Source organism: Amphiprion ocellaris, chromosome 6 (genome assembly GCF_022539595.1).
Source record: "Amphiprion ocellaris isolate individual 3 ecotype Okinawa chromosome 6, ASM2253959v1, whole genome shotgun sequence".
Classification (NCBI taxonomy): domain Eukaryota; kingdom Metazoa; phylum Chordata; class Actinopteri; family Pomacentridae; genus Amphiprion; species Amphiprion ocellaris.
Window position 1 is genome coordinate 23,748,179 of NC_072771.1, and position 23,546 is coordinate 23,771,724.

At 45.4% G+C, this 23,546-nt stretch overlaps 1 protein-coding gene across 2 annotated transcripts in view; it reads left to right on the forward strand.

Moving 5' to 3' along the window:
• The first annotated feature begins 6,030 nt into the window (after positions 1-6,030).
• Positions 6,031-23,546, forward strand: part of setbp1 (SET binding protein 1) — a 34,852-nt gene continuing 17,336 nt past the window's right edge. Inside the window, exons 1-2 of one of the 2 annotated variants that reach the window (XM_055011181.1) lie at positions 6,031-6,909; positions 12,535-13,127. In XM_055011181.1, the coding sequence (XP_054867156.1) occupies positions 12,693-13,127 (435 nt within the window). In that variant the 5' untranslated portion in view covers positions 6,031-6,909; positions 12,535-12,692. Of the gene's footprint in view, positions 6,910-12,534; positions 13,128-22,722; positions 22,831-23,546 lie in introns of those variants that run through there. The other variant, XM_055011182.1, reaches the window with a different exon arrangement.

The following is a 23,546-nucleotide window of genomic DNA, read 5'->3' on the forward strand; positions in this document are numbered from 1 at the left end:
GAGAGGCTTAAGTGATTCTGGTGGCGTTTATACAGTTTGTCACAGTAAATCTCATGACACCATGGGTACTATTATGCACAATAACTCACTCTGGTTGTATGTCACATTAGCAGATGGTGATGCTGTTGAGCTGGTGTGTGTGTATGTGTGTGTGTGTGTGTGTGTGTGTGTGTGTGTGTGTGTGTGTGTGTGTGTACACCTCTGTTTGACGGGCAGGAGGAGAGTGAAACCGCAAAGCTGTTTATCAAACTCATAGGAAGTGGGTGTTGTTGAGCGAGGACGTGCCGCACCACCACATCCTGCTGCTGGGAGGCAGCTTCAGATGGGACAGTGTTCACACAATGTACTGTAAACAACAAGTGCAGGCCAGGTGTCTCTGTTGTGTGTGCGTGCATATGTGTGGTATGTGCCCGCTGCATCCGTCCACAGAGACACTGTAGACTGATTGTTAAGCTATGATAGTATGGTGTCCAGTTTCTAAAAGGCAGTACGAGAGTGTTTTTTAAAATCTTCTCTGCAATCTCCCTGCATAACACGCATCTGTTACACACACTCACAAATGGCAGTCAGATTTGTCTTAAGCCACTGCCACCCGCCAACCATCCATGTCACTTCACAATGCAGAATACAAGCTCTGAAAGCCTGATGAACGTGTGAAATCTTAAGTGGAAAGGAAATTTCTCGGAGAAAAACACCACATTGAAAAGTTCAAATTTGCCGAGAGCACGTCTCAGATTCATTATGCATGCTCTATTAGGTCAATGCACTGGAAACAAAACATTTAAAAGGAACTTGGATAATTTCAGAGAATGTGTAAGCAATGAATGATTCAGCGCTATCACAGTCAGCGCTGTATCACACACCTGCTGTATGTTTTTGGTCTTCATTTTACTCACAGAGTCTCAGGGGAAGTGGCAGCGTTCTGTCATCTAGGGAGTTTTCCTCTTTGTTTCTGTTTCTGACTCTTTCACACAGGCCCACACACACACGCACACACACACACAGACACACATACATATGCACACACACACGCATAAATGCAGCTGTATTCTGACCACATGCACAGTTATAACACAACAGGATGTTGTAGGGTGGATGTTTGAGGTGTGAAGGTTCACACAAGCCGCGACAAACAATATCTGTTTCTGAGAACTAATTATTTATCATTCATGTGTCTTAATAGATGCTCTTAATCTGTGGCTTTCTTCCACCTACGTCCTTTGTAAAGCACATAAGTCAAGATTTTAACATGAATTTTACTGCGAGACATCAACCACACACAGTCCACAACATGATTCACTTTGTCCATTTCATTCTGCGCAGATGCATTTAGTGACAAGACAACAAGAAGGCAAGCGGGCAAACAGAAGGACAATCATTATCTTTCCTTGCTGCCGTGTGTTTACAACCAAGGCAGAGATTCGTCAAATTGGTGCTGTCAGTCCTGGGTTGCATTGTTAGATGCCAGATCTGTCAGTCTGAATAAATATTAGGACAGAATTTCTTTTTTTTTCATCCACCACTGTCTTCCTCCAGCATCTGAAGCATCAGCATACACCAGGGCTGGTGGAGGACTTCAAGATGAGCCCACTTGATAGCTCGGCTCATAGAGAGCCAACATTATGATAATGTCCTTATAAGTAGCAGGGGGATGGGCGCAGTGTCATCTCTTCACATAGACAGAGCCAGCAGGGAGTCCACAGTCAACTGCATTTAGGGCGTCTTTGTTGTTGTCTTAGCTCCCATCTGCGTTGTTGTTTTGTTCCGGTCCACATCTCCTCTCAGACATCATTATCGCTCTCATTAGAAGTATCTCTATCTCAGTCCCAAATGGGGAACAAAGTCTTGCAATTTGTTTGTGTGTGTGTGGCACTGTATATCTAAGTTTGGCGGCATGTGCAAACTACATGTGGCCACTCAAGTCTCTCAGACAGGCTGTACACTGTGTGCTCTGCTTTAATGAATTCTTGCCTATATATAGCCTATATGTTCCATTGTTTGTCTTGTGTCTTTTATAGGCTTATTAAACTTACAGTCTACAGATGGGGAATGCAAAAGCACTTAAAGATTACAAGAAGAGGATATGTGAAAAGCACCCCAGGATTGATCCAAAACCTCGATGCCAAGAGTACATTGAATTTGTCTTATGCAACTGAAAATGTTTGAGCCAGTCATGTTTAGAAGGTAAATAAAGGAGAAGAAAAGGCCATTCTGATGTGTCTGTGTGTATCAGGAGCAGGAGATGGCCCCACTGGTGTGTTATCCAAGAAATCATTTACTTCATTAAGCCAGCTAGATCACCGAGGCCTCAGTAATCAACCTTGTCACACGTTCCATTAACTTCTCATTCTATCAGCACGGCCCTCGCTCCTATAACACACACGCGCACATGGTACAGTATGTACACAGATGGACTTTAGTTATGCACATTTCTACCTGCAAACACACAAGTGCAACCACAGTTGTGTTTCCCCACACGTATTCAACGTCTTGTAGCCCTCTTCTCCTGCACGTGCACATATACACTCCCCGTCTCTCAGCTAACCCCATTACCTCTGTCAGTCCCAGGGGTCTCTCAGCTCTGATGAACCCTCTGCTGCCCTGTGAGATTAGTGGACTCCCTGAGAAAAGCCCTTCATTGATTGAACGTGAGTCTCTTCTGCGTACAATGTCAGCTCAAGGTTAGCACGTCGACTCTCTTTCCCCTCAGCACAGTCAAGTGCTGTAGCTTTGTTATGAATATCAGCAAGTTATTATTTTATCTCTGCTGACTCTGCTGCTTATATTATTCATAAAGATGGCAAACCAATTATTGACATTCACCTTCAGAGGCTTCTTTGCTTTCCCTCTCAATCTTTCTCTCCAGTGGTCCAACTTTAAACATTTGCCAAAGGATTTATTAATTGTTAACTCCTTTTTTCTTTTACCCCCTTCATTATTCACTTCTTCATCTCAATCTTTCAATCTCCTCTGTGCTCACTGGTCAGACCACAGAGGAACTGCTGATACATAAAAGCTTTTGCATTTGGCAAAGTGATTTGAATGTTTGAGATCACTTTCATGCATTGCACACCAGGCACAGGGAAGCATTTACTTTGCATCCCACTTGAGGGAATGAAGATCTTACCCCTCAGAAAGGTAGAAAGAGAAAGAGAGATGAAGGAGTGAGGGCAGTTCTCAGTCTGTAATAGACAGTTACATAAATGACTGGATCTGTAAGACGGACTGATCTTTTTATGCTGAAGTTGATGAACATGAATGATGCACCAGATTTCCTGTAGCGGTGAATAGAGATGAAAGGATTATCCAGATATTTAGATCATTCAGGCAGGAACGTTGCCCTGCACTGCTGTCTCTTTCCTCCCCATCATAATTCAATATTTACAGTTTAAGCTGGAAAACTGCTCCCTCTTGGCCGCCTGTATCTGGTATCCATGGCAACAGATTTGAGAACAGAGTGCCGTCTTTATGTGTCCGTGTGTGTGAGTGAGTGAGTATGTGTGTGTCTGAGTGTAATGTTTACTGATACGCTGCAATTGATTGGTTGTTGGGGAGCAGCTGTTGACCCCTCACTCTCAGGGGTCTCTTTGTGTTCTTGCACACATCCCAAATCAATAGACACACATGAATGTGAACACACACACACACGCACAAATTTTTGCTATTTTTAACTTATTTTAGAGTCAAATTCTCTTTCACCTCTGCAAAACCACAAACTGACCCACAAAATTAACCCAAATTCAAATACAGCCTCAACTCGTGCCCATAGACCTGAGTCTCATTTTAATGGGCGCAGCATAACTCCAAATCCATTTTTAACTGCAGCTCTTCAGGCACTGAAATAACCCAGGAGTGTGTGCCAGTATTAATGTTGTCATTGTGAAGTTGTTTTTTTTTTGATTTACTATCATTGTCAAAGCATTTGGTTCTCATAAAAATAGAAGTAAAGTGCACACAAATACACACACATGCAGGAATACAATACTGGCCCCATGCCCATGAACGGAAAAATGAGCAAATGGGCAAAAATGAGTTGCTGTGGCATTGTTATGAAAACACTCCCAATGAAATGGAGACTCTACACACTTAAAATCACATGCAGACACACACACACACACACACACACACACACACACACACACACACACACACACACACACACACACACACACACACACACACACACACACACACACATAACACATTTGTAAATCTAGTCAATGTGCCACAGCAGGGGAAGTGCAAAGCAACAGCATCCAGACGGCTGATAGCATTGCAGATTTTTAACTACTAGTTTGAAACTGCGCTGAGTGTTTACATGCTACTGAGCACACAATCAGCACCCTGGCTAATGAAATATCTCCCAGTGGGTGCTCTACACATGCCCACACACACACACATACACGCGAGCGTGCGCCAGGGATGAGTAACAGCTAGTAACTGTGGGGCACCAAGAGAGAAAGGTCATCTGGCATCATTTGCATTGCTTAATGTTAATGTTAAAGAATGTTTTCCATACAAGGAAGGTCAAGTTTTGCATGGAGGCACGAATATAAACATAACTTCTGACAAAGATTCATTAATGGAACAACTGTGCTGTGCCTGTTCATGCTTGGTTGATGTGGGTTTTCCATCCTGCTGTAATTTGACATATTAAGGGGACAGCACCAGCGCACAACACACACACACACACACACACACACACACACACACACACGAATCTACCTTTATTCATCCACATAGCCCCCACTCTCACATCCACCTTGTCTTGCTCTGAAGAAAATGTATCGGCAAAGTGTGATGTGGCAACTTTTGTCTCACTGAACACACATGTCATATTGGAATAAATTATGCTGTTTTGGCATTATGCTGTCAAATAACATCACAGCCAGTCATTCCAGTAGTAGCGGTTGATGTGCAAAAATCATTTCCTATTAAGACAAAGGTGATAAACTGTATTTATAGGTTCGCCCACGGTTTGTTGTTAAAAGGTCAGACGTTTCATGTGAAAACACGTCCGCGAATACGCATTAGAGTTACATCTGATAAGCTTTACGTATTTAGTTTTGATTTCATAGAGGGATTTAATAGGTGTCTGTTGTAGAGTACATTTTCCCTAAACTCTAAAATCCACTATCTTTGATATACTTTTTAAAATCTGAATTATGAGTTCACATTATGATTATTTCTATTCTATTTTATAAGATTTGTAATATTAATGCTTTTTTTAGCTATCTTAGTCCAGTTGTGTGCTCTTACGTTTTGTGAACCTTGATACTTTTCTTTATATGAAAGTATATTTAATTCATTATGCTTCTGTTGCATATTTTTAGGGGGAAATAAGTAATTTCATGTTCTGTGTTTGCTAAGATCTTTCCTCTAACAGAAATGTTTAATTTGAAGATAAGTGACTCCTCTTGAATTATTCTGGTGGATATTCAAATGGATTCTGGCACTTTCTGATATTGGACTATTATCTGGTCATAGTGGCTCAGTCAGAGATTGACCCAAACCAGGCTGACCAGGGAAATTTATTCAAGCTCAACAACTGCTGTCTGTTCTCTGAAGGAACTTGACATGACATTTTCTGCAATGCAGGCATGTCAAAGCCATAATCTGTAGACCTATTTAAAATCACCCGTTATCCAGTTGTGTATTTATGTCAGAATAATTATTTCGCACTCCGTTCTGTGTGGAGGCATGTATCTGAACCTGTTGAAAGAAAAAAAAGTGCAAAAACACCTCTCTTCTCCTTGCAGCGGTGACTCAGTCAAAACAACAAGCCTGTGCTTTTTTTTGCCAGATGTTGCTTTCTCTATTTGCATTACATTAAAATAACACCGTGCATGTATGAGCAGTCCCACAGGAGAGAGGCTCTGGGAATTAAAGAGGAGGAGGGAGGTTTTTTTTGTTTTGTTTTTTTGGGGGTGAGAAGGAGCAGCGCTGCGCTCGTTTGCTGCCAGGGGGAGGCGATGTCGCTCCTCCTCTCTCCTCCTGCTCGGCTGCGCTCCGCTCGGCCAGAGCCTTCAGTCTGCTGGGTGAGATCATTATCAGACACCAAGCTCCGGGACCTGACATTCACCGATCGGAAAAGCAGAGAGAGAGAGGCACTGAGAGAGAGACAGAGGCAGAGAGAGAGAGAGAGAGAAAAAAACAGATCCAGTGCAACCGGCGACGAAACAGCGAACCTGAACCAGCGCCTCATGCTCCGGACTGACGGCTGAAAGCGCGGGTCTTGTGGCTGAAATTTTCGCCGCCTCCCCACCTCCAGCTTGGATTTGGGCTTGTAGTCGGATGCGGGCTTGTTTTGACTGCAGTAATAGTCCTACTCCCCCTCCTCCTCCTCCTCCTCCTCCCCCTCTCCTCCTCCCCTACCAGCCGAGTAGCGGATTTGCGAGGGATCTCAGCGCCCCGCAGCTCCCCGAGTGACCAACGATCCCGCAGAAAAAAGGCACCGGAGACGCGCCGCTCTGCACCGCCGTGGCTTCTACCACGACACGAGTCAATCCGCCCCGGAGCCTCTCCAGTAAAAAAGAAAAAAAAAAAGAAGATCTGGCGAGGAATTGGACACAAGCGCCAAGTTTCCGATTTGGATTTTTTTTTTCTTTTTTCTTTCCTCCCCCCCGTGCGGCTACCTTGATTCTGTCATCAGATCGGCTTCAAATCCTATTTTCTCCTCTTTTTTTCTCCCCCCCTCCCTCTCTCTTTCCAAAGCACCGTTGACGCCATTTTCCTCGGGGTTTTCTGTCAAAAAATATCTATATACATATATTCCGGCACCGTTTGACAGCTCCCCAGGAGGCTGTCATCCCATCCGTCGCTTGTGTAAAATGTGTCCAAATGGATTGTAAATGATCTTGATAAAATATTTACGCGTTCGAGCCGAGTGTTTGACAACATTAGACATGGGTAAGTAGCCCCGGTTGACTGGCCACATTCCACACCTGAATACACCTCTGCTGTAAATGTTTGCATGCCTGTGTTAATGTTAGAAACCTGCCCTTTTTTTTATTCCTGTGCGCTATTTCCACTCTGTGTGCATGCTGTCGATTAGCGATCTGTTGATTTGAAAGTGTGTGCAATTGCTTGTAGTCACATGCCCGCAAAAAAAAAAAAAAATCGACCGAAACACACATGCACGCACGCACATAGCTACTCCACGCAGCACTACGCGCGCAATCACGCACACACGGCACCCCAAACAACACTGTGCCACTCAGTCTCCGTCCATTACTATTGTGCAGAGCCTTGGTAATTAGGAGGCTTCGAGATAAAACAACTAATTAGGCCAATGGGATGAAGTGTCCACTACACTGATCAAGGAGCAGCTCAAGCCACTGCTGTTCACACTCTGAGTTCACGTTGTTCTGCTCGGATGGACCCCCTGCATCTCCACTGACATTGATAGTCCATCACATAGCATCAGAGCCTGTGACATGCAGCCGCCAGATGGTCCTCGCTCTTTCAGTCTGTCATGGGTCGTGTCACATGTAGCTGTGTTTTTAAAAAATGTTGTCAGTTCAGTGGTTTTCCTGCTTGTTCTGGTGGAGGCAAATGTCACATGTGCATGATGCCATGTCAAAGTAGTCTGCTTGGAGTGTCTCCTCTCTCAGCCTTGCCTTGGTTTATTTATCTATAAACCTCAACATCAGCACGTTTGTGCTTGGTTTGGTGAAAGATAGCGCTGTTCCATTCTGGTTATCGGTGTCTGATCAGTTTCACGTGGGTGCCAGAAACAGCATGCCTTGCTTTGGTCGTGTGGAGGAAGGTGAGAGCTGAAAGTCAGTGGTTGTGTGCTGTCAGAAGTGCCAGGAAGCATCATGTATGATCAAAGCACCAGAAGATTAACAGAGGAGTCTAAAAGAGTCAGGTAAAGTGTAGGTGCGTGGTCATGTGTCTTGGATGTATGGGAATGAAGTTGTGGAAATGGAAAAAGGGTAGGAAGAGCAAGGGCATGAGAAGAGGGGCAACTGTCAGAGAAGTGCGTGACTAGGTGTAGAGAAATGAGGTTGAGGGATGGATAATAGAGGTGATTCGGACTCAGATGGAACCATCGATCTTGTCTTGTTAACAGTTTCAACTCCCCCCCGAACCTGGCAGTATTTTTTTGTGGCGTAAAAGTATGAAGCGATGCTATTATACTCCCTGTTGGGTAACGAGATGCCCATGCCACTTTTAAATTAAAGCATGAGAAATCGATTAGGTGTATCCCCTTCTGGGCTGGATACCTCGGGTCGAAATGGATCACAGAGAAAGGGGGGGAAGGAGGGAATGTGAATGGGATCCAAGGACAAATCTAACTGTTGGCAGGCTCTCTTAACAGAATATCAGCACTAGAGCACCTTTTGGCAGAGCACACAGAAAGAGGGAAGGAGGGAGGGGAGGGCTGGGAGGTGGAGGGTAAAGGAAAGAGGTAGCACAGAGAAGAGGGGAGAGAACAGAGGTTGGGGGGGTGAGGTGAGGGGAAGGAGGAAGACAGTTGGGGAGTAGGGGAGGTGTTTTTGCTGACAGCCATTTTGTGGCTTCTGCTGCAGTTAAAATGGTTTAACATTCATCTGCTTCTGCGGGGTAGTTAGGTGAGGATGGTTTTAGTGCTACCTGGCATATGGCTCATCCAGAGGATGTGTGCGTGCAGGGCTGCGCCAAGTGGCTCGAAGGCCATCATTCTCAATTATGGCTGTCCCACACATGGCATTTTATGATTGTCCTTTTAGCTGCCCTGTAGCCGAACACATGCTTGTGCCAATCGCGAGAGAAACCGCTGTATTTTATATTTCATGTCCAAATAGGAATTCAAAAACCAAACAGAACAAGCACCTCGATGGCTCACTTCACCTTGCTGTCCTCTGAAGCTGAGCACTAATAGCCATCCGGGTTGAAAGCTCATGCTTGTGCCCACTGGACTTTGTGAGAACTAGAAGGTTGAACCGATTCCTTTTGATTTGTCTCCAACGAAACCTCGGATCCGAGAAGCATTGGTTTGTACGACTGCCCTTCACCAAAGCGGCGAACAAAAGAGCAAAAAGAGATAAGTGAAAAATGAAAATGGCAGCCAGACAATGTTCATCATCTCACTAAGACAGTCATCTGCAGCCAGGGATGATTCTACTACACTCACACATCAAAAACAAGGAGGGAAAAAAAGGAGAGAACCTTCACCTTGTGCAATCACACGGCTGTTTGGTGTGCTTGTGGACGTGTGGATGTGTGAATGTGCGAGCGTGCATCTGTGTGTATGAGCTATTTGTGAGTCCACCTCAGGCACTGGGCTGCTGGGTATGCAGCCTTAAAAGGTTGTGTTTCTGCTGCCATCTCTCTCTCTCCTCTGTGTGTGTTTCTCATTGGCGCTCAGACTCTTTCCACCTTTGTTTTGTCTGCGTGTCTGCATCGTTCACCATCGCTGGTGTCTCCATCTGTATTCCATTATCGATGCTTTATCATAATTGTTGGTAAAAGTACGAGGCAAAACGTTGGACGAGTGTCTCATTCGCAGCCTTTCACATCCAGCACCAGGGAATGACCTTATGCTATTTGAGAGGGAAGCTGGTTAGCGCTGGCAGTTTTGAGAACATAATAAAGCTATTTATGCAGCGAGTCTGGCCTCTCACAATCACCCTGCTGTCTGAGGCTAGTCGAGGTGCGTATGTGTGTGTATCAGTGTGTTTGTGTGTCTAAGAGAGAGAGTGAGAGTGGAGAGAGGAGACAGTGTGGCTCAGGCTAAGTAAGTGAGGGAGGCCCGAGGAGGGGTCAGTCTTACATAAACTCTCAGCCTGTCTGCCAGTAACAGAACTAACACCGCTTAGGGCACCGAGCAGGGAGGGAGGAGGAATAGTCATGACCCAGCTAAGTAGTTTATGCAGTAATGGCCCAGAATGAAGATTGTACTAATGCATGATGCCATTTTGCTGTCATACCGGGTGATAGTCGGAAAGAGGTACTACGCCATAAGAGCACCATTCAAAGTGGATGGGTTTCTCTTTGAGTGTGTGTGCATGTATGTATGTGTGTGTGCGTGTGTGTGTGTGTGTGTGATGTTGTGGTTGGCAGCTGTCTTTTTTTCCTGTCATTGTCCTCAGTCACATGACGGCCAGGGTGGCTTTCACACATGCCATTAAGGCGAGTCACCAAGCTGACATTAGGGACTGGGAGGCTCCTGAAGGCCCAAACAGGGTCATGTGGGCACTGTAGGATCAGACGGGGGCTGCGCCTGGACTCACCATCTTTTGCTTATGCCTTGTAAGACTTTGAACACTCGCAAGTCATCGAACGCCCATGATGGTGGTTTCTGAGCTTTTGGAATGATTTCCTAACTTCCAGGCAGCCAGTGGTTTTTATTCATTTTAGTGGGATATGAAAATCACTCCTGAGATAGGTAATCCATCATACTGAGCATTTTCCCTCCTTTATTTATGTATCAGTGTTACTGATTGATTGCCATTTTTTGCCATTGCGTGGTTATACAGTGAGGAGGGTCTGTTCTTAAGGCTCTCTTTAGTGGAAGAATTAAATTAAAGAGGCTCTGACATCTGGATTTCAGACTTGCACTTGAAATCTTTGTTGTTGAGAAATCAAATCTAAAAGAAAATGCCTTTTTGAAAAGGATAATGGGAATTGGGTGCATTTTTCCCTTAAATAGGCTGCTGTTGAGCAGCTATGTTTAAAATCTTCACTTCAATAAATTTGTTAAAAGCATTAACAAGGAATAATTCTCAGAGAAATACTTCTGCCAAAATGTATCACCAAAGTATGCACAAATAAAATAGAGTAAAGTCCTAAACAAGCTCCATTTCATGCCGCAGTCAGTGACTTACAGTGAAGAACATCAATCTGAAAGTGCATTAGTATGCTTTGGAAAATTTTGGTAGTCTAACGGAATAAGTATAAGCAATTTGGAGTTCATAAGCTCAAACATGCAAAACCGCTGTTACAGTCCTTGAAGTTTTGTGTTTTTTTAAATACTAAACCACCATTGAGTAACCAGGACCTACATCAACAACCCTTATAAGTGGTTTCAGATTGGCAAACTTTACAGCTAAAGAGAGGGTTTGTAGAAACATGTCTTTTCATTTGCATTTAATCTAGGGCACAGAGAAGAAAAAATGACCCAAGCATTGACTTGAACCTCAGGGCTGGACACTGTGTGTGCAGTTTTACACTGACAAGTTTGCTGGAATACCACTGTGGATTATGATTATTCAATCACACTGTAAGCATGTGCTGCAAGGCCTGTTAGGTATTATGATGGGGATCAGCTGATTGTACAGTAGTGTGAACTGGTACAGGAGCGCACACTGGGAAAACACATACAGATCGTGTAAAATGCCAGCAGTAAACAAGTCAGCGAGTGGAGGGTTGCAGCTAATTGTAGGAATGTGCTGTGAACTGGTCAGGTAAGCGTGCAGCGAGCAGGAAGGATTTTCTTGAGTCATGTCCACAGGTAGTGGTCTAGTCTGGGTTCACATCAGTGTAAATGGTGTCAGCCTAAGCTCAGAGTGTGAGACAGCATTCCCCACTTCTAGCTCAGTCATGCCTAGTGTCATATTGACTGATGGGATTCCCTGGAGCTGTAGTGAGAAGGGTAGTCCAGTGTTTGTTTTGGTTGCTTTCTGTGTATACGGCTGCATGTAAGTAGGTCTGTGTAAGTGCATGTGTGTGTGTGTGTGTGTGTATGTATGTATGTATGTAATATAGATCTATGCCTGCATGTGCAATGATCCGAACCAGCGAACCTTAAATTCTCTGAGAAATGGTGACCACAACCTTTTCTCTAGAGAGCAGAAATAACAGCAGGGGTGCAGGAGTGTACTCTCTGACAGCAGCATTGTCATTTGGTTGTGTATTTATGTGCATAAGTGTATGGCTTTTTGTTCATGCATGTGTGTTGCAATGCTGCTGCATGCGTGTGTAAAACAGTTCAGACGCTGGTTTTTCCAGACCAGCTCGTAAACCACATCTGGGGAAAGAATTTAGATTCCTTCCCTCCGTCTTTCTCTACTTTTCCCCCTGTGTGATTCCCTCCCTCCTTCTCTGCTCTGGTGAAAAGGAAAAAAAAAACAGAAGTCAGCTTCGTTCACTTTTTTCTGTCTTGTGTCCTCAGGCTAACTTCAGCCTGGTTTTAGAGCAGAGAAGAGGAATGTCTTATTTTGCACTGATCACTCTCTTATCTGCGTGGCTCCGCTTCAGATCTGTAGTGGGGATAGAATTAGTGCAGAAGGGAGCAAGAGAAGATTTAGCAAAGAGTGAGTGAAGAAAGGAACAGCGAAAGAGAGCAAAGTAAAATGGTAGTGGGTGTCAAAAAATGAGTTTGTTTATGCGAGGTACAAAATGCAAATGAGAGGCTGGCAGCATGCCTCTGCAGCTCTGTGATGAGCTTGTGTGTTTGTCTTCATACTTAACAGGCAGGCAGTGATGTTGATGACAGCAGACAGGCCTGTGCTGAGAGCTAGCAATGGAATGGAAGCTATGGTGATGACAGGACGGGTTTTATTCTCCCCTTTTTTCGCTAATCATGTCATTCACCTGCTCTTTCCACAGACTGTCCCTGGCTTCGCTGTGTTCCTGTGGGACAACCAAGCCAACCCCAGTAGCTGATTGACAACAACCAACCAGCCCGACAGACTACTGCTCTCTATCTTCCTATTGGCTGGCTGCCACAGCTTCCCCCATCCTGACTGGCTCTGGCGGGAGCGTGGATGGAGCCAAGGGATCTGGTTGGCTCAGCCCGACCCAAAGAGGCGGACCTTAAGGGAGGTAGGGCGGGGCCAAATGAAGAGGACCAAGAAGGAGCAGGAAGCACCGGGTTGGTGCGCGGTGATGATGTGATTAACGGTGCCATCAGCGAAGGGGAGGGGCTAGAGGAGCAGGGGGAGGGGCTTATGGAGGAACAGGAGTTCTCCATCAAGGAAGCAAGTTTCCAGGAGGGAAGTCTAAAGCTGAAGATACAGACCACCAAGCGCACCAAGAAGCCCCCCAAGAGTCTTGAGAACTACATTTGCCCACCTGAGATCAGGATGACCATCAGGCCTCCGATGGGAGAGGGCAAAGGGGGGCGGCAGGGACGAACGGGAGGCGGGGCCGGAGCAGGGCGGGGCCCAAAGGATGAAGAACGAGGACCCCCCAGAAAAAGGGTAAGCCAAGAAAGTCCTCTTGAGTTTGAGTTTCCACTGAGTGAAAACCTGCTTCTGTTTGTCTCCACATCTCTGAGTCGGCCGTTCTCATACACTCCACCTCTTTCTGTACCTTTCTCAGTAGCTCCTTTCCCGGCTTGGTTACACGGGGTCAAAGTTTGCTCCGTAATTGAAACCGGTCTAACTGAGATCACACAGTGACACGCATACACAACACACACTCACATACAAGCTGAGAATAGGGCTGACATAAGCAAGTGACAGCTGGTGTCTGCTCTCTCCATTTGTGGTCATATACACAGAGGCCTTTCCTCTCTCCTCTCCTCTCCTTTAATGAAATCGGCTGGTAGGTCACTGCCTTCACCCCCCTCCTGCCTCCATCACACCCTTTACACACTATACTGGTGTTCGCTGTGTGTCACACTGTGTATGTACAGGTCCTTGGGGGAATCGAGTGTTTGCAGTGTGTGTTGACCTACACAGTGGTGTGTGTGTCCAGACCTGACAGCCATCTCCATGTCACTGAGCTCAACAGGCCCAGCAGGAGTAAAGGCGTCATGTTGTCAACATGATGCTGGCTCGTGTTTTGTTGTGTTGTTCTTGTGGATTCGACTCAAAATTCAAGGGGCTCGTGAGCTAATGGGGCCGCTTGTGGGTTATTTGTACCAATAGCCTCGTCTTGCACGGTCAGCTTTCTCTCCACTCAGCTTTGGGTCAGCGTTCAAGAGGGGCTTGATGCATCATCAAAGGGTTTCTTACTGAGGGAATTTTCCGCATGGCAAGCAACTCATGCAAAAAACGCCCCTTTTATACAGAAAATCTCTTCTCATTTTCTCAAAAAGATGAGGTCTCGAAAATCAGGTAATGAAAGGAAATACATTCTGCCAATTAGGATCTGCACCCCGTCGTCTCATGAAGCCAGCTGGATACAGATATGCTGCACGTTTCATTACAGTTTCCAAACTTGGGGGATATAAAGATAAATCCAAAAGGGTTCATCTTTTTTCAGACTTCCCTCTAATCTCAGTTCCTTCTTACTGGATAATTTTAGTTCTCCAGGAGCTTTCGGGTTGATTGTAGACATTTACAGCTGGTGACAAGCGGTTGCATGAAGATTCATAGCCAAGAAATTTGGGAACCATTGCTCTATATTTATGTCTGCTAGGGTTTTCAAACAATTGGAACATTGGCTTGGAAGAAAAATTTATGGTTGTTGCTTTGTCATTGGCAGATTTTAACACCAGAAATTCAGCCAGTTGTCTGCAGGATGTGTATTCTCACCACAAAGTAGACAGTCTGATCTGCTGCCACTTTCCTGTAAATAAAGTATGAGAAGGCATGTTTACCACTGGAAAATGTCAGTGTTTATATCCATTAGTAAGCCGAGCGAACTGAGCCTGGCGCTCTGATGTTTGAGCAGCTATTCCTAATCTAGCGCCATCGGCCCCCATTGGGAAGCCCACTGCTACAGTATGATTGACAGAGGTTGTCATAGTGACAGGGGCAGCAAGCTGGTCTCTATTGAGGTTTGAGGTTTGGGGAGGAGGGGAGGATGTGTTGGTGTTGATTCAGATCAGTTTCAGCCCTTCATCCCCTACGCTCTGTCCCTCAATCACCCCCCTCCCCCCACCCCACCCCAACCCACCCCTCTTCCCCCTGCTTGCCCCTACATCCTTTTCCCTCCATCTACCCATCACCTGCCACCCCAAGGGTGTAATACAGGCAGGCTCAGTGGAGAGGAACGGGTTAAAGAGAGAGGCTGGGCTGCTTGCTGTCTCCCTCTCTTTCTGTGTGTGTGTGTGTGTGTGTGTGTGTGTTGAGGTTAAATACTCTCTTTGTGGTGTATGTGAGGCTGTGTGTCAGGAGGGGAGGGGAGGTGAGGAGGGGGGAGCAGATGGACAGCCTCTCTGCTCTGTTGTATTGTGTCCACATCCACTCGTTTCCCGCTTTTCTCTCTTTATCTTTTTTGCCTCTCTTTCCACACTTTTCCTCCTCCGTCTTTTCTTCCCCTCGCGTCTTCCCCTCTTTTCACGCGCTCCTTTTTTCCCATCACTCTTCCCATCCTCTTCCTCCCTCTTTCACTCTCTGTTGTCTTGTAGCAGATGGCAGTGTGGGGCAGCAGCAGAGCAGCAGCAGCAGAGCAGAAGCCAGAGTGTGAGCAGGAGAAGGGGGGACAGGAGAAGAAGGGGGTTGTGGAAAACGGAGGAGGAGGAGAAAGGAGGTGGGGGTCAGGCATATGGAGAGCCTGGTTAAGGGGCCCCCTCAGAGGGAGTGTGTATGTGCGTGTGGTGAATAGAGGAGGGGGAGAGGCAGGATACAATAGACGCCCATTAAGACAGAGATTTGACTCTAATAGACAGGGAAGGGGAAAGACAGACAGACAGATAAGAAGGCAAACATGTAGAATGGTGCAAAGAAAGACATGGAAATGGTGCCTTTTATTTTGGAGCAAATTCCGATTCAGCTGTCAGAACTTTTTCCTTCTCTAACATTTCACTTTTTATGTTATTCATGTGAGAAAATTGGCATTGAATGCTGCAGCATCAAACAGTGTAATAGGATGTGAGAAGATGTAAATAGGGGTTATGTAAAAGCTCACAACTGACTAATTCAACAGTAGTAGCAGGGAATTACCTAATGTTAGAAAATGTATGGATGTAAACAAAGGCTGTGTATGAAATCACGCCTTATTTACTATAGAGTGATGATTTTACCTCCCACAGTGTCCAAATTTGGAGTATAAAATGTATGTGCTATGTAATTCCATCCAAAATTGATGGAAGAACAGCAGCATCCCTGGCAATGGATAATCCCACATTTCATAGATTCAGAAGTTATAGTCATGTGACTCTGCACCTGTCAGTGATGACACATAATGACATGAATTTATTGGCTGCTGACAATAGCGTAAACTACTCAGGGAGTTGTGAATGAGTGAACAAGAGAAGAGCAAAAGATGTAATTTCCCCCATGTTAAAGGGAATCTCGCCCCGCTGTCATCTTCAGAGCAGGCATCTGTAACCAGAGGAGTCAATGAGCAAGCGCTTTGTGTCAGAGGACAGACCCACACACACATTAACGGGATATGATGGGCTCCCCTTCTCTGTCTCCAGCTGACATCACACACATGCTGAACGTCCTCTCACACATATCCCTTTGTCTGGCCACGCTGCGAGCGTTTGGAAGATGAATGTGCGTGTTTTAATGGATCGGGTCCTGGGTCAACCGCTGCATCACTCCTCCAGACGCACATGCCCTCGTGCACGCAAACGCACGGACGCGCAGTTATCGGTCTGATGCCTTCACATGGGGAAGCAAACGCAAGCTAAAACGAATCCACACGCTGTCTCTGTCTCTTCCACACATGCACAAACACACACACAAATCATGTTGAGCAGTGATTGCAGTTAGAGAGAGTGTTTTCCTGGTTATCTGTCCAGTTCCCTGGACGTGCCAAATGTGGCTCTTAATCCATTTCACTATCTGTGGGGAGAGATAAGCCAGAGCTTTTTCAGGAGTCCAGGCCAGGCTGTGTGTTGTTGTTGTTGTGTGCGTGTGTGCGCTTCCGTGTGTGTTTATTAGCGGGGTGCATGCGAAAGCCTGACGCTAGACACACACTTATCTTGTCTTGACAGCCCCTCTGCTTGGTGGTCCTCCTGGCTATGTGTGTGTGTTGTTGCTTGGTGGTCTCCCAGCAGTGTTTGGGATTATTATGTGTTAGTCAAGTGCATTCACAAGGAAATTAATGCTGCCACAGTTGCCACGCCAAGTGTGTGTGCATGCGACGCGTGCATGTGCGTGTGTGAAATGGTTAGTCTTTTGATGTGAGTTTTTTTTTATCCCTGGCTGAAATGGCGGTTGGTGACCTGAGGGACTTGATGAGCTCATAAAATAGGAGCATGTGTGTGTGTGTGTGTGTGTGTGTGTGTGTCAGCTTGTGTGTGTGAAGCACCGTGCTTACCCACAGAGAGCAGTCCTTGACGGATGTATGAATATGTATAAACATGAATGATCACCTCTAATATGGCCTGACCAAACTGTCATATTAGACTTTTTCTGGTGTCTGTCAATGTGGTAAAAAAGAAGCAGCCTTTTATTTTGGTATCTGTGTGCATGTGTGTGTCTTCAGTGTGCAGTCTTTGAGAGTATGAACTGGGAATGCTTTAAGGGGCGTTTCCCTGTAGTAGATGGGGGATGGGACATGTGAATATGTGTGTGTGTGTGTGTGTGTGTGTTTGTGTGCATGTGGGCTTGCATGCTGGGGAGGGGTGAGTGATTTAGCACCGCTGAAACACCAGCTGTCCATCTGTGTCTGACCCCCATACACACCCTGTGCACACTTGAAACACACACCGACACCCACACTGACACACACACACACACACACACACACACACACACACACACACACACACACACACACACACACACACACATCCACGAATCCTTCGTATCTAACCTCTGATCTGCTCTTGAGTATCTCTCAAATCTTAAGAAAGTCCAGACAAAACACAATCTGTTCATCTGTCTTTCTTCCACCAGACACACACACTTGCACACAGTGTGATTTCCAACACTTCAGAGGACATTACATTGATTAAATTAATTTCCTGGAGATGCTAGACATAAATACTACACTGACTCTTCTCTTTAACCTAACCCTAATCCAATCCTAAACCATGTCTTCATACTAAAATTAAATGGTTGAAATTATGAAGGCTTGCTTTTTTCATCAAAACTGGGGCGAATCCCTGCATGCTGACTGTCTGAACTGATTTGTGTCTCTACGACGTGAGTAATAGTTAATACACAAACATACACACCCAACAATGCACTAAGCTAGACTGCTGCCCAATTAGCTCTGCAGTAGTGCTGGTGCTGCAGCAGATCCACAATGAATGACTCTGCAAGGTCACTCCCAGTGAGCACATGTACATGCTCACACACACACGCGCACACACACACACACACACACACACACACACACACACACACACACACACACACACACACAATGCCACACAAAGGAGTGCAGGAGGCTGGCAGGAGAAGAGATGACCTATGACCCTGCTGGACATTCAAAAGTGGAGGTGATAGCTGAACGCCACAGTTGTGTAAGCCTCAGTGTCTGTGTGTGTGTCTCCGTGTGTGTGTGTGTGTGTGCTGCATTGTTTGTTTGTGCGAGCGGGTCAGGGTTGAGACAACTGGAGTCTGGCCTTTGCTTTCTTACCCTCAGGGCTGGATTTGGTGTGTGTGTGTGTGTGTGTGTGTGTGTGTGTGTGTGTGTGTGTGTGTGTGTGTGTGTGTGTGTGTGTGTGTGTGTGTATATTTGTGTTGACCATTTGGTTGGAACTGTAGCTAATTTCTCAATCAGACACACACATACCATCTTCTCAATCCGTCCCAAAGGTCAAGCCCTATTCATTCACTATTGTGTCCAGTCCCAGTGGGTTTCTGTTCCTCTTCATGGCAGATGTAGGCTGAGCATAATGGCCAGTCTTGCTCAAGGTACATTTTAATAAAGACCTGAGGCAGCTACTTGCATTTAGAGAAATGTCAGTGGCTCAGTCAGGGAGCGGCTAGCAATGAACATGAAGGCATTTAGTATTGTCAATAGTGTGCAAGTTTCAGCTTTTAGAAATAAAATGACTCTCAATGTGGCTTAGAGCTGATAATAATTTAAGTACTCAACAGTAAAAAATTACACAAAACGTGGTTAGTGGAGTTTTCTGCATGTATTAATCAAGACTAAACCCCACAGAAAACATACAGGCCTGAATTTGGTTTCTGGACAACGCTTGACTCTGACTCACTTTAAATGTGGGGACGATCTGGAGCGCGGCCATGTTTGATGTCTTCTGTGGTCATGGATGATGTTGAGTCACAGCATCATGTGTTCATGGTGGTCGCTTTGTTAGTGTGGCTCCATGATGCCTCTCCCTCTGCGGTTAGTCTCTGTGTGTGTGTGTGTGTGTGTGTGTGTGTGTGTGAGGAGGGATGGATTCTGTGGTTTTGAGAGGAGGTCCAGCAGGGATAGAGGCTGATGTTTAGCTGCAGAAGAAGAGGAGAAGCAGGCGCAGAGTATTGACTTTCACTATGTCTCACTTTAAGCACAAGTGTGTTTGTCAGTGAAATCTGATGGCCCCATCAGCTGTCTGGGATGTGCCCGACAGAAGGGGTGTGTGTGTGTGTGTGTTTGTGTGTGTCTGTGTGTGTGTAGGGACGGTGTCCAGCACTCAAATATACATCTTCTTTCGTCTTTTATTTATATGTCTTTTATTTTTAGGGCTTCATATTCACTTCTGTAGCTTTATTAACATGACACTTGACTACTGTAATGTTTTTATTTAGTTGGACTGAAAGCATACTAGCCACATTTGCACTGAAAACACTTAATCATACAAGTCATTAAAAAGCATCTAGGCCCGCCTCGATCAGAACGTGTTTTTTTTTGTTGTTTTTTCTTCCTCTCGCGTCATCCTGCCCAGTCCCCTGCTGCTTTTCATGTCTTTGCACCCGGCTTTGTAAAAATAATCTCGCCGCAGTTCCGCTGTTTATTTATGCCGGTTGTCTCTTTAGCGTGGATGCAGACATGAATAAATGATATAAATGTGTCTGCCTGTCCTTCTGTCTGCGTGTCTGTCCCTCGGGGCGGCTCAGGCTAAACAAACAGCTGTGTTTATGAAGCAGCAAAGAGCCACAAGGGTCTTCTGTTTACTGGTCCATTTCAGCACACACAGACATATGCTCACATGCGCACACAGATACACACTGGCGAACGCCCTGCGCTCCTCATCTTTTACCTGCCCTGCTCTGTTGCGTTTTGACCCTGGTGTATTCTGCCCCACTCAGTCCCACTCTCTCTATCTCGCTATCTACCCCCTCTGCTCGGTGTAATGCTCGCTCGCTCTCAGGCCGAGAGGAATGCCACTCCGTGTGACCTCTCACCTACAGCAAGGAGGGGTGCTGCTTTAGACGAGGGAGCGAGGGGGCAGCTGCAGTCATGTGCCCGGGCCTGGAAGCAAACACACAAACACACACACACACACACACACACACACACACACACACAGAGAGCCAGGTTGTTCGCCAAAGTACACACACTCTAATTCTGGCAAAGTTGTGTACGCACTGATGCAGCTCTAGATGTGCTGCTCTCCTTCACCCACTTCTCTTTGTGGCTGTCTGAGAAAGTGTAGGATGCTGTGCTTTGGTCTGTGTGTGTGTGTGTGTGTGTGTGTGTGTGTGTGTGTGTGTGTGTGTGTGTGTGTGTGTGTGTGTGTGTGTGTGTGTGTGTGTGTGTGTGTGTGTGTGTGTGTGTGTGTGTGTGTGCATGTGAACGCACGAGTGGAGTGCAGCCTCACACAAAGGCGTTATTGTTGGTGAGAGGGGGCCTGAGGGGAGGCAGGCAGTCTGATTGGTTAAGACTATTGTGTCTCACTTTGCCCATTCTCCCTGTCACCGAGGATGTCATTACAGCGGCTCTCTAACTCCGTCCTTCTCCCCCTCGCTCTCCTCCAAGCTGGAGATCATATGAGGACTTTAGATGCTTACAGAAACGCGTAGACCGAGTTGTGAAACTGTTACTTTACAAACTTCAAACTTGGAGCGCCAGACATCAGAGTGCGCTTCAGGACATAGTCATTTTTACAGTAACAGTTGTTTGCACTTGCTGGAAAAGAGTTTTGTTCTGATGTAGTGTTAATGGTTATTTTTGTTGTTGACTAATATGTTTATTATTGTTATGATTATATAATTAACTGTTCAGACTAAAATGTCAGAACGTCAGGAAAAGTGGACAGCACAATTTCAAATAGCTCAAGGCAACATCAAATTTCTTTTTAGTCCAACCAACAGTCCAAGATTTGTTCAACTGATAAACAATTGAGAAAAGTGTTCCACAAGTTTGGACATTTTTTCTTGATAAATGACTGGAGCAAGTGATAAAATAGTTGAGTCTTTAGGACATCCTTGTGTGGAGGAAGTTTACGGTGACGGAGAACTTTTGTTGTGCATCATTCCCTTATCGTCTCCTGTCATTTCCCATCAGCTCTTTGCTGTGCATTGTATGTACTGAACAAAAGTTTAAAAGGAGCATGTAACATTTTGCAAAATTTTAGCCATTCTTTTAAACATAGGAGGATAAGTATTTGTTCTTCATACACTTGTCATCTCTGCAACAGAATGGAAATCATCAAGCAGCCAAGTATGCACTGTATTGGAAATGATAATGGGCAGACTGAGAGAGGGGTTATAGATCAGGAATCACAAGTCTGTTCAACATTTGTATCACATCGTGCCACACATCTGCAGCACAAAGAGCGAAGAAGGCTTTTGATGCTGATTGAGAAATGCTTGAAAATCGAGTGGTGGCATTCTGTGGCAGATTGTCTGTCATACCACAAACTTACTTAAAAACTTTATGTGCACAATTAAGTCAATCTTTTCTGCCCACGATAGAAATCAGATGTTTTTCTCAACTTTTTTTCCAAGTCAGAAAAAAAGACCATTTGCATGCTGCTTTTATGTTTTTGTTCAAAAATACTTTCAAACACAGAAAATACAAATAAAGTTAATTCAACCTCATTTTCACTTTTCTAATGTAACTTGCATTTCTTTTGCGTTGCTTTGTCAAAAAGAAAAATAAACTGAATTTTTTGTGTGGTAGATCATTATATGGTAAAGAGTGACAAGTTCTCAAGTCCTAAGCTGAGCAGGAAAATACAGATGATGTGGTTGTGACCAGACACTGCAATGTTTTTGACTAACTGATCAGCAAGTGGGACTTTTGACATTACAGACCGCTGTTAGCCAGAGAGGAAGTGTTTAATCTCAGCACAGCTTCTGTCTTGAATTACCCATCATTCCACACAGGAAGTCATCCCTTAGGATTTAGAGCAGCTCATTGGCTGTTAATTGTTTCCTGTTGTACAGAAGTGGTATGATTGGGTCATATGGTGAACAGAGTACAGTCAACGACACATTCTGTTGGTTTTATATTGCGCACGTGTTTGTATTGGTGTGTAATTTAGATGCACTGATTAAATAGCAGTCTGTCTAGACATGAACCATTCAAACCAGTGTGAGACCTGTTCACATAAATAAGTAGCATGCATATGTGCCTGTGTGCCCTGTCTCTGTACATTTTCTTTGTGATGAGTGTATGCGCTGTCACTGGAAGTTCGGCCATGTCCCTGAAAGGAGCAATTGCCAGCTAATCACTGTAATAATCACTATGAAAAAACTCTCAGGTCTTAGTGCTATTCACAGGCAAGAGCCACATACGCCTGCACACACCATTAATGCTAATAGCGGGGATTAGATGTAAACTTTGTGTAGCATGTAAATGTGTCTGCCATTACTGAGCGGGTGAAAACCTCCAATTGCACCGTAATAACATGCTTCGGTTCAGCCAATCATGGGCTTTTGTTCAAATTGAGTCATCTACTTCTGAGCGTGTCTGAAGAGAGTGTGACAAGGAGACTCTGGTGTTTCGCTGCTATCTTTAGGAGCACTCCAATCTGAGGGATTACTGCTGTGGACGTAGGAGGGAACATTTTACTTGAGACCTACTGCTGTGCCTTAAATCTGGCTTGTGCTTTACAGCTATCTAAAGGACGAATGTACTGTAGATGGAATGTTTGATCATGCGCAGCAGGGAGGGAACACAACAACACCAAGGGAAGAATATGCAGCAGAAAAAGTGAGTTTTTGAACCGAATAATCAACATCTTTTTTTTTTTTTTGCTCCCTACTGCTGTGGCTGCATGCTGCACGCATAGTTTTGGAATTGCACCATTAGCCCAGGAGTGGAAAGCTTGAATGAAGGCCCAATTTCCAAACTTTCCCACCCAACTTTCCCAGAAGATGCTTTGTCTGGCACAGATGCCACCAGATCTGAGATAGCGAAGCGCCCGGGTACAGCGGCACATGCTGAGTGAAAACAGACATACAGGACACACATACACACAGTTTTAGGCAGTGGGCCCGATCCCAGTGATCCCCACAAACTGTCCCACCTTGACAACCCCTCCTCTTTCCTCCCCTTTCTCCTCCCTCTTTTCTCTCCCCTGCTGTGGGTCTCCTCAGGCGCATGAATGGAAGTCTTTATTCCCGGGAGAACTGGTGGGAAGAACGAGAGAACAAGAAACAGGGGAGGGTTGGCAGGGAGGGAGTCGGGGGGGAGGTCTATGAGAGTGGCCACAAGATCAACACAGTGCCACAGCTCCTCTTTTCTCCTCCATCGCTTTTCCCTCCTTTTCTCTACCCTCCCACCCTCCACCACCACCACCACCACCACCACCACCACCACCACCACCACCACCACCACCACCACCCGCCTCTTTCTCCCCCAGTTTTTAAGTGCTGTGGATACAAAGCCCTGTTAGTATTCATGGTGTTTGTTTGCAGAGGATCTGT